We start from the raw sequence: 17,396 nt of genomic DNA, 5'->3' as shown, positions 1-17,396 counted from the left end.
TGGCAATGGCCTTGCTCTAATTATTGAGTGCTCACAAGTGACACTTTCATCTGTCAGTGTTGAGGTGGATGCATGCTGCCATTGACCGTGTGGATTATGTTCTAATAAATTACAGTAATATGGGTGTGTCTGTATGTCTTGACCTGCATCTGAGGGGAACTTGTGTGAGTAATGTTTATGAACAAGCAGTGGTTCGTCACAACCCCCAACCGCGATCAAATAATCTCCTTTCTTCTGCCAATTTTTTCCCTGTTTCTGGATTGGACTCAGAGATAATCTGGGATTAGAGCGAGCTGTTCGGTGTTCTCCTCATTCATTTTGATGGCCAGACATGTTCAACACCCAAAGTTCATTCACTGTGAACCAAACAATATTCAATTGCATGCTATGGAACACTTTCAGATGAACAGAACTGTTTAAAAGTGTAAAACCTGGATTTGAACATAGTAAATGTAGAGGCAGGGCTATAGTTAAATCCACTTACATCCACTTACTTACAGTCCAAATCAAGTCTGACTCCAAAAAAAAAACTAAGTCAGGTCTGAGTCCACAAGGTCTGAGCCCAAATCTAGATGAGATCAAGAGTAAATCTTAAAGAAGTCAACCCAAACATATTTTTTCAAGAATAATTTAGATGCAGGCCCACAAATTGAAACAAGGCAATATGATTAATATGAAACATGAGTTAAACAGCAAAATCCACCCGTTTTTTAGCCATCTCAGGGGGCGGCCATTTTGTCATTTCTGCCGACTGAAAGTGACATCACACACCCTCGGGGGGGTGAATTTAGTGTAGTGGCCACCGTCGTAGTGTCTCGTAACCTGTCTGTAAGCGTCTTGGGGGCGTTTACGTATGTTGAATCGGCGTCGCCAGTCGTGACATTTGGTCACTCTGATTGGCTGTTAGCTAGCAAATCAGCGCTCGGAGCACCAACGGGATGTGACAAATGCGGAAAAACAGTGAGCGCGCCTCCGCTGCCTTAATCTTCTCGCAAGTACAAGAGCGAGGGTTGACAGCGCAAGTATCTCACAATACCGTGTCAAGAACGTGAGGGTTTACTTCGCGTGGGAGTTCATCGTGAGCGAAGAATATAGCCGAATGCATTGTTTACGTTTTTATAATCCGCCCCCGGCCAACAGCTTTCCGCTTGGATTTTTCTAACCATGAGAAATGGTGACCACCGCCGCCGATGGTATGGAAGGGTATTACATCTTATGCATGCGCAGAAGGTACTTTAATGGTCAGCGTCGCTGTCTTGTCGCTGCGGTGTGTTTTTCCAGCGTGACGTGCCGACAGCCGGCCGGACGCCATGGGGGGGTAAGCGTCTGTCACTGTTGGCCAGCGTCTTTTTGGTCTATCTAGGCCTTTAAGCAGAAAAAAAAACCCTACTACTATGCACCCTACCCCCGACCCCACCCCCCATACACATGAGGGAGAGAGAGAGAGAGAGAGAGAGAGAGAGAGAGAGGGAGAGAGAGAAAGCTTGGCTCCCATCCCTCCGTCATTCATCATGAACGGCGAGCAATTCATCATCTAATTCCCAGTCCACCTGTGGAGCGCGTAAGTGGCGCTTCATTTGGCGACTCAGGATGAGCGCCGAGTGCAGCAGTTACCTCAGCACGGAAGACGTATTGGTGGCCGCTTTCTCCTGCCCCAAAGCGGGAAATATGGCTGCACGTTTCTGTTGTGGATTTAATGACTTGAAGTACTGCTGTGACGATCCCAACAGCTTTTATCCACACGACTATGCTTACATGTGGTGGCTGAGGTAATTTGAAAAGTCTTTGTCTTTTTTGCACTTGCAAGTTTCCACTGATTTGAACTGACTTAATCTGTCTTTATGCCATTAGATTTCTCCTCCTGTAGATTTGTTATATTATAGATAACTAACACCTAGATCTTTTTTGTTACCCTCTTCAAATTCATAAAGTCATATACAGTATAAAGTCATATACTTGCAATGCGATGTAGAAAAATAACTCTTAATAGTAACATGATTCCGAATTTTCATGCTGTCCATTCCAATAAAAACACATTTCAATTACATAAGTAATTATCGGACAGTGGACCAGTGCACAGTGTACTTGCATTTTTCTTTCTATAACACATCCTTTCCTCTCCTCTCAGTATTTGGGCTCTTGTTGGCCTGTCTTTTGCAGCGGTGGTCCTTCTCGCTTTCCTCATAACAGTATGTGTCCTTTGCTACCTCTTTATCACCACCAAACCAAGTCGCCGTGACAACAACATACCCTTGCGAGCACCAGGTATGTGTCCAGTATTCTCATTCAATATTATGAAAGGCGCCTTTTTTTTTTTTTTTTTTATTTTGCTGCTGCACATTTCTTTGAACCTTTCAGCAGGTGACCCCCAGGAGGGATCCAGCCTGACCGGAGCGCCGTGCGCCGCTGGTCCGCAGGGGTTCCGAAAACACTTCGTGAGCAGGAAGTTACATTCCGATAACCAGCCCCAAGATCCTGAGCGTCTGTTCCAGAGGTGTTTCACAGCGGCTGTTACAGGCGTAAGAGTGGAAAGTCCCTCATAAAACCTTTTTGGGTGGGACGGTCTGACAAAAGGAAGGAGGACGATTTTGTTTCATATTGAGTATTACAGACAGTTCATTAGGTACCCCTTCACAGTCTTACGGGATCCAATTCAAGTGCTGCCAGGCCACCGCTGCAGAACTAAGTACACTTGCTCATACTTACATTCTTCAAATATTGTCTGCGCCTTTCCGTGGCTGCTCAAGCAACTCCAAATTCAGTTTCTCTCGGGGAAGTCAAGTCACAGGTTATCTCAAGTCAAGTCAGATCCTGCGATTAGTCAAATCACATGCAGTGTCTGGTCTTCATAAAGAGAGAAGATGGAAAGGGAAAATAACACTGGTCAAACAATTTTTGCATTTTTTATTTTTTTTTTTAAATGAGAGATGCAAGAAAATTTTTCAACGTGATTTTTTTTGCACTGATTCCAAACCTGCCTTCTGTGTTTCCTCCTGCACATCAAGTTTTCATAATAATAATAATCATCATCATCATTATACTGGGGTGTAGGCAGACCTTTTTCAGCGGGGTGGGCAAGGTGACACAACACCTCAATGGGGGGTGGCCAGCGTGTGTCCGTCATTCTTTGTGACAGTTACAATGACTTCTCGGCCATGTTTGCTCGCAATGGTGCGAAAGATATGATTTTGGTTGACGTTGACTGTAAGAATTTAACATTCTGTTACTTCTTCACTTAAAACAGATGATTGTAGAGTTTTCATTCTGATCAATTGTTTATGATTCATGAAATATACAATGAATATTAAAAAATAACCCGTGGCAGAGTATGAAGGGAATATTGCGGCCATGTGAAAATTGCAGGAAAATCGCAGATATCCAAATTTTCCACAAGGTGGGGGGGGGGTGTTCACAAAGGGACAAGAGGTGGCCATTGCCAACCCTGGCCACCCTGTCGCTCCGCTCGTGATTATAGAATATAATAGAACAGAATTTGTAAAATGTATGGATTAAGGGTTAGCCTCTGCACCAGGTGGAATTTGTTTTCTGAAACGTCATAAACAACACACGGTAAAAGCTTTTATTGGTTAAACTAAAAAACAAAAAATGAAAACATCTCAAAAACCTGATGCGCTGCAAAAAATGTTTGAAATAAGCATCAAAAATATGTTTATGTCATTCTAATTAATTGTATTATGGGTTAATTTTTGCGTAACATCTCGAGCCTTTTAACGCCCAAGTCCGAGACAGATCGCGAAAGTTTTCGTTTTTGTCACGTCACAAGTCATCGAATTAGTGACGCGAGTCAACTCAAATCAAATGGCAGTTTTGCCCACGTTTTTTTGTGTCTGCTTCATGTAAAGCAATTTTCGGATTGACTGGCAGAGACCAACAAACGATTCAAAATATGCACTGAATATTGTTGTTGTAATTAGTAGAAGCCCGATGCTCGTCTGTTTCTCTTCTCTTCAACAAGCTGGCCCCATCTTGGATTCACGGGCGATAACGACGCCAGCGGCTTTCTTATGTCCAGTCTACTCCGTAATTGTGTTTTGGTCGTCCTTAAGTTGTAGCCAGTCAATATTGTCTCTGTTGGAAAAACGCAAATGTCTTTTCTGGTGGATGTATTGTACATGCTGTGCCAGCACCATTGGCAATTTGCGGATGTCCGAAGGAATACAATGTTTCCAGTTATCTTTGTAAAGGATATTTATTTATTTAAATTCTGTTTGTGAATTGGATCCTATTAGATTGTAGTGATGTCATGAAAAACAGCGGCGCTGATCGAGCAGCGGCGAACAGACACACAAGGAAACGAATGCCTCGCCTTGCTCTTGCACTCCTCTCTCTGCCGAGCGTCATTACTAAGGAATTCTGCACAAGAATTTCACCAAGCCAAAGACTCTTTGCTACTCACCGTTTCAAATGACGCATGTGTATGAGACGATGCTTTTGTAATTTGTTTGTTCCGGACGTATTTGGACAGTCGTTGCTATATTTCCATCCATGCACCGCCATAATGTATTTGAAATGAAGCAACTACGGCGATACACGTCCTCCATGCCACACATCACAATGTTTGACACGTGATGGGTAATGGGTAATGTCCATTCCTCCCATCACTCTTGTGCGCGTTGCCCCTGTTCTCATCTGATTGTAGAACAGTTTGCACCTTTGTATTTACATTCACGAAGGCGTTGCTTGATTGCAACTTTTGATCATACGCCTTGTATTGTTTCTCATTTCACAAGCATCCACTTGAGTTGTCAAGAAAAAGCAGTTGAAAAACATGAAGGCCAAGAAATCAATTTTCCAGTGGTCAATATTTCTTTAGAGCAAAAAAAAAAAAACTTACGTGAAAGGGTCCTCTATTATGGATTGGGATTTGTATCAGAAATTTGTATCTCCTTGAGAAGTTGCTCCCTGTAGAAGTAATAGGCTACTACTTCTGTTATTCAAAATGTGACTTTCATGTACATAATACATAATTTTTTTCATCCATGCAATTGTGTTGTTGTTCATATTTTGGTTCATAGAAAATAAAAACACGTTTTGTGGGTGACTGACATTCCAGACAAATAACTGTTTCAGGTGGGCATTTATTGTTTTATTATTGTTTAGCCATGATTACAAATAGGAAATCTACAATGGCTTTTTAGGATAAGCTATGAAGTTCTAAAAAAAAAAGCTACAGAGCTAATAAGGAAGTCCTGCGTTTCACTGGGGTCACAGAGATGGGAAATTCAGGTCCAGAAAGTAAAAACTATACCACAATTTGCCTTGCGCCACAGGTGCAACTCAACCGGCAGGTAAACGAGCTCAGTTGATTAGAAGCACCTGTGGCTAAAGGCAAACTGTGGCAAGTTTTTTACTTTCTGGACCTGGATTTCCCATCTCCGGTTCAGGCTAACATAAGAACAAAGCAGCACCCGTGTCAGATGATTTTTTACTTTCTTCTTGACATTTATTGTTCTTGAAAGAATGTACAGTGGAACCTCCGGCCCCAAAACATCCCTCAAAACTAAAAAACAAACAAACAAACAAACAAACAAACAAACAGACAGACAAACAGGCAAGTGAATCAGAAGTTTTAAAACCATGATGCATGTATCAGGTAAACTAATATATATTTTTGAAACATATAATCCAGTCAAAAAAAACGTTATACTATATAAATTGTGTCTGAATTCATATTTCTCAAAAATAATAATGATTTTTTTGGGTGAGACAAACCTTACGAAAAATCTTCTTTTCTGCCAACATTTTTTTAGTCTTCCCACAATATGCACAATAATCCCCACCTCCAATAGAAGGTTCCCAATTTGTTCAAACTCATGTTTATTTTGGGTGTATTGCCCCTTGTCGACTACTACATGGCGGCACACAATTTAATTTGACACTAAATTTGAAAATGAAGACATGAAGCATTTCAGATCAACCTTATTTTTGCTATTAAATGTGATGTAATCCTGCTTTTTACGCCAACAGAAAGTGACGGTTGATTTTATTATGTCCATCGCTGGCCATGATTGTTGTTACACATTATGAGATGATAAGTTAAGTTTGTCAGGTACAAAAACATGCCTGGGGAGTGTTTAAATAGTGGTGCTTTAGAACATAACCCCTAAATCAACCTAAAAAAGTAGGGGAAAAAATACGTATTATACACAAGATTTTACGGTAATTCTTTCTTGGTCCGTGAACCACTCCTTTACCAAGTTTGAAGAAAATTGAATTGCCTTTTGGAAAAATACTGCACATCCATAGGTGCTGAGTGACATAGATATACACAAATACAGACAGTCATATTTACTTGGGTGCTTCTGCAACTGTGAAAAGTGATTTAAAAAAAAAAAAAGAGCGATAACCCCGCCACGGTACTTATCTATAGTATCTCATCCTATTGTGAACTGCAGATCGTCATCACTGTCCTCGATTCCGTACTCCACCTCTCCCTCGTCTCCTTCTCTCTCTGCCCGTTCTTTCTCGCTGGTTTGGATGTAGTTATCTTCAATGAAGCCGTCGTCATCATCCTCCAGTGCGCCGACGGTCCCTCTCACCGCTCCGACTCGACCTGACACGCTGCTCGGAAAGGGCACGTCCTCTTGGCCGAACTGGCTGACTCCATCGGACTCCAGCAGCAAGGAGTGTCTATAGCTGGCCAGGAAGCGATGCAAGACACGGAACTTGACCGCCATCACAATGACAAGCGAGACAGCAATGGCCGTGCCCAGTCCGGCGGCCAGGTACCAATGCGGCGACTTTGGCGTGTCGTCTTCATTGGCGAGTCCTGAGAAGGCGGTAGGAGAAAAATGCGTGGTATGAAACAATAAACGCATGATGGATTGCACAAGTGTTGTAAACGGGATTCTTGTAAATGTGATGCTTGAGCTCAAAGTTCTGAAACACGTCTTGTAAAATGTGTGTTGACTTACCTCGAGTGTCGGTGGCGTTACTGTTGGCGAGGTCGCCGCCCTCCGTCAGAAGGCGTCTTTGAGAGAGACCCTCAGGTTTATACGCAGTTGCACAATATGCATTTCTGATCAACGTTTCCCAACAGGAGAGGAACACAATGACGCCGCAGAGCCGCCGGAACATCTCTCCAGCCTGTGAGGAAACCTAATCAGACGAAACAACATTTTTGAGTGAGGATAACACAAGTGCCTTTCCTCTTTCATGTCGGCTCTTTCCATGATTAGGAAATGCTATCCAGTGAAACTTCAAAACAGCTCTGACAGCCATGAATTGGCAAGATGAATTTCAGACACAGATGCTGCTACACCGGAGGAAGGGGGGGGGGGGGGGGGGGGGGCGCTATATCCCCATCAGAAATTTGTGTAACCCCAGTTCAGCCCCGCCAGCATTTTATTTAATGTCATAAATTATACTTAGTAATTAGTTTCTCAGCCATCCATGTGTCCACTCATGCCCCTCTTTAGCCTCAGGAGAGACAAAATCCTGGAGCTGTCCCTGATTTCAGATTTTCAATGTCAATATCACATTTTAACGGGGTAAGTTATCATGTGGCTACGTGATACGTTTGGCTTCCGCATTCTTCTGCTTTGTTGGTGTTTAACGGCAGTTGGCTTTGCATTACCGTCATTCCTCCTGTGCCCTTTATTACATTTTCGACCTACACTTTTGTAATGATCACACTTTGGACACAAGCCCAGTCCAATCTAAATATATATAATATATATATTATATCCAGAAAGGGATTGGAAATTGCCGGCCCACAACCACACTATGAGTAGCCCACTTGATTAATTTTCAACATTTTTTTTTTTTTAAACAATTCCAAATAATTCCTCAGAAAACACTGATAAACATTCAACATATGTTTTCCACAAAAAAATGCAGTAAATGACGGGAAATTTGCTTGAAAAATTCCAAACTATGAAAAAGTAAAGGAAAAAAAATCCACAAATATGCGTATCCATGTGTGCTAAACTGCAAATACGCAGGGGTCAACTGTAGTTTCAAATTGTAATATCACCATTTACCACTAGATGGTAGACAGGTCTTAGTTGTGCTTACAGTGAGTCTTATACTGCCCTATAGCTACTGCAACGTTTTTGCGGATTAGGAATGAGAAAGGGGAAGCATAACACTTCAACAATATTAACCTTTTGATGGAGTTGAAAAAAGTACAGAATAATTTCTGTCAATTGGCAATGGTTTATTGTTCAAAAGTTTGTGCCGTTCTTGAATGGTCATTTTTATGCAACAGAGCACTTTGCACTGAGAAAAAAAAAAAATGACAGTATGTGGTTATTTTGTCGTGTGATTCAAACCCTTTGTTGTTGCGTTAGTATAGTGGATCTTTTATACATGCATTGAAAAATGAAATAATTTAGAGCACGTATTTTGCACCACCATGTATGTTGTAAATATTTTTGTCACGTTCTGAGAACGTGGACCTATGTAAGCAACCAGTTGCAATGATGAAAAATTCTGGCGCCCTCCAGCCTTAAAGTTGCCTGTCCTTGTATTATTGTGTCTCATTCCACTTTGTTTATCCCACACTCTGCTCTTCACAGTTTCTCCTTTAATTCCTGAGCAAAAAAAAAAATGCAGCAATTTTTTTCGGTTCAGGCCATTGCTGGCCGAGCCCTATGAGTATCTTCTTTTTAAATCAATTTTAATCACTTGTCCTTATTTATTTATTTATTTTATTTACAGTATAATAGAAGAGTTGCGTAGCTAGTAACTTTGATTCATAAGACACAAAAAGTACTCCAACAGCGACTTGAAATTGAAAGAATTGCTTTTGTTTTTTTGTTTCTGAATGCAAACCTTTTAGAAAACTACCGTAAACAGGAATCGGGAAGAAAGAAGCTGGAGGTTATTTCCTTAATATAAATGAAAGTCCTTTACTTTTTTTTTTGCCAAATTGATCTAATTTCAATGTGAAAAATATCTTTTTTTGGTGGTGACATCTCATTTTTACATTAAAACATACATAACACATGTTAAAACATGAACTTAATAGGTTAAAGTTAAAGTAAAGGTTAAATGTAACAAAGGTAAAAGGTGTCTGAAGGTAAATGATAAACATCTCGCTGACCCAAATCAGCCACGTTACAAATACTAACTTGTTGTCGTAACTGACACACACACACACACACACACCCCCACACACACACACACACACACACACGCCCACGCACACACAAACACGCAAACACACTAACAAACAATGACTTACCGAGTGGAGACTTTTTGGGTGTATATTCAAAGTTCCTAGTTTCAGTTTTTAAAAGTGTTGTTTCCCTTCCTCTCCTCTTTTCACCTTCTGGAAGAACGACTCTGGGCAAAGGTTGCCTTAACGTCAACCTTTCTGAGCCGTGCCCATAAGGCAGAAGTGTTAATGAATAACGTTATTTGCTTTTGCTATTTGTTAACACCCCTTTGCTTTTTCACTGTTTCAAGCAAAACCAACATAGAATCAACGGGCTCTATTCTTGCAGATAGGCACAGGTGTGAAAACAAGCACATCTTAATTTTTGGGCCTGGGCAAGTCTAATTTACCCCGTTGTGCGTTTTCTTTACAAGATCCCAGCACACCTGACAATTTGGTGACTGAAAGTAGACTAGACTATAGACTAGGTGAAAGCAGGTCTAAGTTGTGGCGCGAGTGGTATAACGTGATTTTGGTGGATTTGATTATGGTGCAGGCAAACTGATTTAGTGTGGTGGATGTCAGCGTATTTCATTTATAAATATAACAACACTGTGAATTTAACCCTCTGAATTATTGTTCAATTCAGTGAATGCATCACTACTATTATTGTTATTATTATTATTGTTATTGTTAATATGCTTTTTATTTTTATGTGTATGTGTGTTGTGGGGGGGTGATGTTGTCACACAGATGCACGGTTGAGTTTGGAAGGAGGTCTCCAAGTGCACCCTTTACAGTGGACAACTTCACATCACCCGCAAGTGGAGATCTTATAGTTCCGGGTGCGGATCTCCAGCAAGGACTCTGTTATGCTAACGCCATGTCGACCGCGTGGCTCACCTACACTGAATTTAAAGGTACTGAGATGAGCCGCTTCAATTGGCCAGGAATCAAGTCAGCTGTGTTCACTCCCACAACGGCGCAAAGGGCCGTAACTGTCTACTAACTGTAAACGTCTACAAAAATACCAAAAGAAATAAAACTCCACCCATGTGCACAGTTAGACTGCACCTTTACGCTTGACTTGCGGTGGGCACAAAAATGTCATAATAATCCAGTGTTGACTGAATTGATCTGTTCCTTCAGTCCAGAAAGTGGAGGTGTTATTACACATTAGCCATGTGATGGTGCATGACCTTCACATTGATTGGCTGAAATTGTCTCTTGGTGACCTTTTCGCTCTCAGTACATCTCCTCTTAATAGTGTTATTGAAAGAAAGCAAAGCAGAGTGGCATCCGCCCATCCATTATCTTATCCTCACGAGGGTCACGGGCGTGCTGGAGCCTATCCCAGCTGACTTCGGGCAGTAGGCGGGGTTCATCCAGAACTGATTGCCAGCCAATCGCAGGGCACGCATAGACAAATAACCATTTGAGCTCACAGTCACCCCTAGGGCCAATATAGAGAGTAGCAGAGTGACATGATTCCTATAAATATAATGTCTCCGTTTTTTCAGTGCACTTTACTCTGCACCTCCCAGTTTCTATCAGGTGATCATGTGTGTTCAATAAACGGCAAAAGTGTATCTGGAATTCTGACACATGAATCGCTTTGGAGATCATTAGATGGTATGCATCTTTGAAGGATATCATCCCTGACACACAAGTATTAAGAGAAGAATAACTGTATAAAAGCCTAAATAATAACATAGTAAAAATACTTACCTGTGGAAGGCACCTGATAGCGGCTTAATGGAGAGGGAATAGGAAGGCTTTTGCAGCTCGATACTATCACTTTGTGGTGCTTAATAGGTAATGCTGGATTTAATAAGCGCATCTGTCGGCAGGCATGTAAAGATTCAATAATAACACTTACATTCAGAGCTGGGCATTTGACAAAAAATTCCCAGTCCATTTATCGCCTTCCGTCTGCAGCGTGGTCGGTCCGACTATCATTTTAAATGGGCTTCCGTTAGCGTTTCCGTCGACACATTTTTGTGGTGCGTGTTAGAGTTTTTCTGGTGAGTGTGAGATGCTTTTTGGTGAATAGGAGAGATCTTTGAGTGGGAGTGGATTTTCTTGTGTCTGTGTGAGAGGTGTTAGTTTGGGCCTATACGGCACCTCAAATCAAGAATTATTGTCCATTATGCCTTCAGTTTCATTTATTGGCTTGTTGCATGTCCTCAGATTTCCGCTTTGCCATCACAGGTTCCCTACAGTGGTGGTGTCAGAAAATCACACAAAAAAGCCAATATTGAGAAGAAGAAAAAAAAAACCCTCAATTTTAATTTGGGTGCAATTCCACTGTTGACCACTAGATGACGGCACATTTAGTTGGAAAAGGTGTACATTTAAAATGAAGACAAATGAAACCAGGAAGTACTTTCAGCTTGGTTTTTACTGAAGATAATTAAATGTCGAGCCTCCTCAATCCTGCTTTTCATGCCTACAAAAAGTAATGGCTCAATGATTATGAATGTATATTGCGAGATTTGTTAGTTTGGAAAAACGGCATTTGCTTACTGTAAGCACACACACAGTACAATATTTTAGTGTTAAATTGCTCTTGCTCGCTCTCAGTATTATTATGTTTAAATGTGTTTATATTATTTTTAAAGTGTATTAAAAAAAACAAGTCCCGTAAATGTTAGGGAGTATTTGAATAGGGTATTTTTACCTTATATTGGGGGGGGTTGTTACTGTGCTGCCTTTGTTTTTCATGGGGAATTTTTTTTTCAAAGTCAGAACCAGCTGAAGGCCAAACAACAGGCTTTCAATACATAGTACATAGTACACAGTACATAGTTGCCTTGACCATCTCAGATCAGGCTGGTTCTGCTGGAGGCAGCCTCTCGCCTTGCCTGGTTCATCTGTCCTCCTGAGACACAGAGGACACGGACAGACCCGCCTCCCAGCCTCCTCGCACCAAGAGCTCTTCTCCTCCTGGTGTGCTCCCTTCTTCTCTTCAGGTAAACCAGCACACTGTATCCAACTACTGCCAGAGTCATGCCAAGTCCGGCGGCGATCAGCACCAGGCCGGACGCCGACATGTCGCTGCTGTCATCGCCTCCGCTGCTGATTGTGCTCACACATAATAAAACTGTCCCACACAGCATCACTGCCAGACCCACCAGCAGGATCAGCGCCGGGTCAGCTCGTCCGCCGCTCTTCAGCTGCTCGATTCGGCGTCGGCTGTGCACGCAGTTCATGTCCTGGATGGCGGAACTGAGAAGCTGCTTGAGCAGAACCGCCAGGGAGAGGAGGCACAGGGTGGTGCCCACCCCGAGACGCCATTCGCCGGACATGCCGGAGTTGCCGCTGGAGAGGAAGCCGACGCCACCCAGGCCCAAAATTAATATGAGAGCAACCGAAGCGCAGTAACACGCGAGTGACTGACGTGGCTCTCGGGACCACCACAGCTCAATCTGGTCTTCCAGGGACCGCTGTTGGAGTAGGTCCAGGTAAAGGCTTGGAGGCTGATGAAAAGCGCGATGAGGCTGGTAGAAGACCTGCATTTCGGGCATGGTGCTGGTGCCTGACACACCTCCAGAGCAAAGTGTTCACGTAGTTGAAGGAATCGAAAGCAGTTGAACAACTCTGCACGCCATCCGGCAACACTGTCGAGAGGTTTGTCTGGTCCCGATCGTAAATGATCTCCCTGCGATCGTACGGCTCATTCAACATCAAGGAATCGTTTCGCTTCAGATGACTTCTCCAACTGGTTGGCAGATGAAACTCAAAATAGGTGTTTGATGAATTTTGAGTTCTTGCGGCACTTAATCCAAAGCAGGTCGAGAAACGGTCTGACAGACCCCAATAGGTTGCAAAACTGCACAAATGTGGTTGAAGGAATCAAAAATACAACGACAAATGTGATCCATAACATCACCATCTCACAGAGAGGGTTACCTCGATTTAGTGAGGCACTCACAAAGATGATCCGTCCATCCATCTGCAATCCATTCCACAATATTTGGTCAGAGGCTTGTTTGGTCTTATCTGGAAAAGAGCAATCATTTGAGTTGCTGTGACAACATCTTCAGTAAAGTGTTCCAGCTGGCCGGCCAATGAAATCAAAATAGCTGCTGGATGAATTTTCAGTTCTCTCAGCAACCATACCAAAGCAAGTAGAGAAACGGTTACAGTGACACAGTGGCAAGAGTCTCCGCCCTCACAGTTAGAGGCTGATGCGCGACCCTCTCGTCACGTTCTCCATCCCAGTGCCAGGCAGACAACGTCCAAGGAAAAAGACAGGTCACAGATATAGCGTTAGATCATAGTTTGAAGATTTGCAGCACAATGACTCCACACAAGAGCAGGACGCTGACTGATGAGCACAATGACTGTGTTGCCCAAGGTGGCTCGTGGCGTGTGTGTGTGTGTGTGTGTGTGTGAGGGTTGAGTGATGTCAGCGGGTCACAATAATGCCGTTTCTGTGATCTGTGAAGGATGGCGTCACACTCACACAGCTGGACTGCATGGATTGGATCTAGTGAATGCTACTTCTCATCAGGATAGTGCTCGCATAATCTTATTCTCAACTCATGTCAAGTAAACGGTATGAACAAAAGGACATGAGGAGTTGGTCTCCTCTTTGCAGGTATAACAGGTTGCACTCTGCTGGACCGACTTTGGAGTGTGTTTGTATTTACTTCATGTTTCGTATACTAAATGGAATTGTTGATTTTATTTTGGTAGAAAATCTGTATCAGCTTCAAAAATCTTTCATTTGAACAGCTATTACAAGCACTTTTTTTTACGGAGGCCCTTCTGATTTCAAATTCAATTTGTTGTTAAAAATATACTTTACATAAAAACTATCAAATTCTGGGTCAAATGTTTATATGTAGAGAACGATTGTACAATGAAAAAATGTGCTGAATTTACTCCATTTAATTTCGTCAAGTAGGTGCACGAAATAAAATCATCTGAATCAGATATATTTTTAAAGTTAACTATATCTACTTAAAAATGTATCTGGATAGTGGATACAGATGAATTTATTATGTGCAACCACTTGACAAAATAAAATTTTCCAGAAAAAAAACGGTCTTCACCCACAAAGTTTGTAAGCAATCGTCCAAAATGTTTTGGTCAGACCGAGAATTCAGGTACAACCTGTGATTGAATAATTATTCAAAAATTTTGGTTTGTCACAGTCCCATTTTCCATAGAGTGACGCTGACGTAGAAACCAATCAATCAGACCTAGAACCTAAAAAAAAGGGGTTACCTATTTAGACAATGGTGAAATTAATCTTGATAGTTTCGCTCTGATGGCTCACTGGTGCGGCCAATTACTGTATCTTTCTCAAGAATAGTTTGAAGGATCTAAACCTATATGAATAGCTTTATATTAGCCGACAGGTCAACCAAAAACCAATATGGCACTTACAAATTTACGGACATCGCATCATCAGTTGAAAGCGTGCCCCGATCTGATCATGGGACCAGCTGGAGAGGATCAGCCCTACAGACAGGGCCAGCCAGGGAGGAGACTATCCCACATTATGTTTAAATTTTGAAGACAGTATTAATGTGAGGGCTCCATGTTAGACCGTGTCCCTTTTCTGCCCTCGCCCGTCTTGGGTGAGCGCATTCGCGAGGATGGAAAAGCTGCCCAGATCTGATCATTGTATGATTGCTGAACTTCAGAGATGGAAAAGAAAACAGACGAGCAAATTCAATCGACTTGTGTGAGATTTTATTTACATTGGAAACCTTCTTGAAAGGTAAAATGAACACGCTTTAAGTAGTTGTTTTGGAAATTGCTAATTGGCTTATGCCCTAGAGACCTGCAAAACATTCGAACGGGTAGTTAATAAGGATCAAGGGGCAAAGGACTTAACGTGGCAACCTTCCAAATGTTAGTCAACCACCCTTGCGCCGAAATAAGCCACTCAATTCACAGTTGTAGCCCATTTTAAAATGCATCAGTTCAAGCTGTCTCATCTTCTTACAGTATCTATCACTATCATCACACAGTATTATTTTATTATAATAATCATATAGTAATTATATTTTCATTCGGATAATGACATTAATCATAGCAAATCACCCCTGGGGTGAAACGTGATCATGCCCTGGAGGGCTACAAAAATAGGTGACTCTGAGGAACATATTTCGTTTTACAGATCAAACATCTCAATTTTAAATCAATGAATACACAATGCGGCAAAAGAGAAAAAAAAATCCTGTCAGTCTGGTACAAGTAGCAATTACTGATAGGTGGGCATGACCGAACATAGCTGCTAACAGTCAGCCAGCAACTGCTGAAGGTAAATTAAAAATGGCCTGGTGATCGTAGAGTTCATTGTAGAAAGGCCAGGCCATTAGGAGTTGATGGAAGCTTAATGTCATATGTGCTGTGTGAAGGCCCATTATGTTCTGCCTTGTACCCAACACACTTTAAACTCCACCTGAACTGAGCGTATGTTCAACAACAACAACAACAACACCAAAAACAACAACCATTTTTCAACACTCACTGGCCACTAGAGAAGGAGCGAGCATTATGAGTCAATTTTTGCTGCAATACAGCGACTGTACAGTTTATTTCTATATACCGGGTAGGCTTATGCGGACCAAAGCTTGAAGTAATGGTTCCAGTAAAGAATTGCAGCAAAACGTACAGGAAGTAGAAAATCTGCCACATTCTCAAGTTTGTCAAATGAATACAGCTTCGAGGTTAGCGTAAAATTGCGTCAAGGATGTCAGATTTGGTGGTGCGCATTGTTGAAGACGCCTTATAAAAGAAATGTTTTTCCACAGCTTTATTATCATCACATGATACACCGTAGGTAAAATGTAACACTGCCTCCTAAAGTGGTATTTTACAGGTGCCCGTTGGCACAAAATGTACAATCCATTTTTACGGCATATCACGTGTGCTCAGTGCTTTGCTCCATTACATCAGTACACGATACATTTGTGAATAATATAATACAATAGTGTACAGTACAGTGCCATTAGATACGTTTGTCTTTATGTCACAAATACTCAAGAGCGTAATGTATTTTATCTGAGACACATCCTATTTGGATATCAACGAAATTTGATAGACGGTACTCGAATTACACATTTTTTGGTTGAAGGTTAGGCTATAATAGCTTGTGAAAGTAAAATGTGGCAGAGTGTAATTTGCAATTGCAGCCAGCAGAGAGAAGCAGAGTAACACGCAGAAGCCCCGTTTGGTACTTCTGCACATTACTACCGGTACATACGGATGTAGCAGGGTCCAACTAACGGAAAGAGGTGACGAATGCACAGTTCAATTAAGGCAGTGACAAACAAATCCTTCATTTAATTTCATTCTAATCGAGCATTCTTTCGCATAGTGTACAGTATTGAAGGATTTTGGTGTCAAACTCTATGAAAAAAAAAAAAAAAAAAAAAAAAAAAAACACAAGGTGTCATAATGATGCATGTGGTTAACTTTGAGCAGGGATTTGCACCTCCTTGAATAAATATCACTTGGGCCCTACCGCTTCAATGCCCCAAATTGTTAAAAAAAAAAAAAAAAAAAAAAAAATTCCTAGAGTCCGTGAACGACAGTGGAACTAGTACTTGAAAATTCAACATTGAATTGGTCGTCATCACCCCCTGGATATTTCGCCAAGGACTTTTCAATCAGTTTTCACATTTTACATTTAAAATGAGAAAATGGAAGGTGCCAACTTTCTCTTTTGGCCCAATCTCATATTTTTGACTTCAACTTGATTTTTGTAAAAGACTTTATAAAGACTACCTGATACTAGATGGCTGCTGTTCCTGCAGCAATGCAATATATGTTGTTTGACACTTCTCCACTCAGGGGTGTAGCCAGAAAAAAAACTTTAGTGGGGTGGCCAGGGTAACACAACATCTCACTGAGAGGTAGCCATCGGCATGTGCACATTCAGTACGTGCACACGCGCACACATACATTGACCTGCTCCCAATCCCCTCTGGAACTGAGAAGTCATTGTTTACCATATCAAATTAAAAACACACATTTCCAGAACTTTGCTCAACACATCCATAATACAAGATGGAACAAGTACAGGTATAAGTAAAGCAACATTTTGCCGAGCTGAATTTATTTGATGAAGCCATTTGATTTTCTGTTACTGTGCTTTTGTTTACTATCTCATAGTCTACTTCGATCTCATGCACTGACTTGATTATCTAAAAAGCCCAATGGCGTAAAATGTTGGGAAGCTCTGCTAGCCCAAGCAGCGAAGGAGCAGTGCAGTCATGCTCGGCTTGTCCATGCACACCTGCTGAGCTGGCCG

At 41.7% G+C, this 17,396-nt stretch overlaps 3 protein-coding genes and 1 long non-coding RNA gene across 6 annotated transcripts; 2 read left to right on the top strand and 2 right to left on the bottom strand.

Moving 5' to 3' along the window:
- The first annotated feature begins 958 nt into the window (after window positions 1-958).
- LOC147141019 (protein shisa-like-2A) lies at window positions 959-5,068 on the top strand. 2 transcript variants are annotated; one of them, XM_086042868.1, is made up of 3 exons: window positions 959-1,769; window positions 2,129-2,265; window positions 2,362-5,068. In XM_086042868.1, exons 1-3 carry the CDS (start codon window positions 1,591-1,593, stop codon window positions 2,541-2,543), a joined length of 498 nt encoding a protein of 165 aa, XP_085898994.1. In that variant the 5' UTR covers window positions 959-1,590; the 3' UTR covers window positions 2,544-5,068. The 2 variants fall into 2 exon arrangements, with proteins under 2 accessions (XP_085898994.1, XP_085898993.1); XM_086042867.1 differs by having other exon boundaries at window positions 2,359-5,068.
- Window positions 5,069-5,472: 404 nt separating this feature from the next.
- LOC147141018 (uncharacterized) lies at window positions 5,473-9,331 on the bottom strand. 2 transcript variants are annotated; one of them, XM_086042757.1, is made up of 3 exons: window positions 9,209-9,331; window positions 6,936-7,119; window positions 5,473-6,790 (listed from the first exon to the last, which is right to left on the bottom strand). In XM_086042757.1, the coding sequence occupies exons 2-3, from the start codon at window positions 7,096-7,098 to the stop codon at window positions 6,396-6,398; spliced, it is 558 nt and encodes a 185-aa protein (XP_085898883.1). In that variant the 5' UTR covers window positions 7,099-7,119; window positions 9,209-9,331; the 3' UTR covers window positions 5,473-6,395. The 2 variants fall into 2 exon arrangements, with proteins under 2 accessions (XP_085898883.1, XP_085898882.1); XM_086042756.1 differs by lacking the exon at window positions 9,209-9,331 and having other exon boundaries at window positions 6,936-7,244.
- On the top strand, window positions 6,441-11,180 carry LOC147141017 (uncharacterized). Its single transcript, XR_015088327.1, has 3 exons — window positions 6,441-6,819; window positions 7,061-7,145; window positions 9,875-11,180. It is a non-coding gene; the product is annotated as an uncharacterized LOC147141017 (long non-coding RNA).
- A 179-nt stretch (window positions 11,181-11,359) lies between these two features.
- Window positions 11,360-13,434, bottom strand: LOC147141016 (transmembrane protein 125-like). The gene has a single exon (XM_086042755.1). The coding sequence runs from the start codon at window positions 12,646-12,648 to the stop codon at window positions 11,944-11,946; it is 705 nt and encodes a 234-aa protein (XP_085898881.1). The 5' UTR covers window positions 12,649-13,434; the 3' UTR covers window positions 11,360-11,943.
- Between the last annotated feature and the right edge of the window lie 3,962 nt (window positions 13,435-17,396).

The sequence above is a fragment of the Filicampus tigris genome, chromosome 10, assembly GCF_054856515.1.
Source record: "Filicampus tigris isolate MCC_2025a chromosome 10, RoL_Ftig_1.0, whole genome shotgun sequence".
NCBI classification, from domain to species: Eukaryota; Metazoa; Chordata; class Actinopteri; order Syngnathiformes; family Syngnathidae; genus Filicampus; species Filicampus tigris.
The sequence above is the reverse complement of the archived record's forward strand: the minus strand, read 5'-3'. Positions and strand labels throughout refer to the sequence as shown.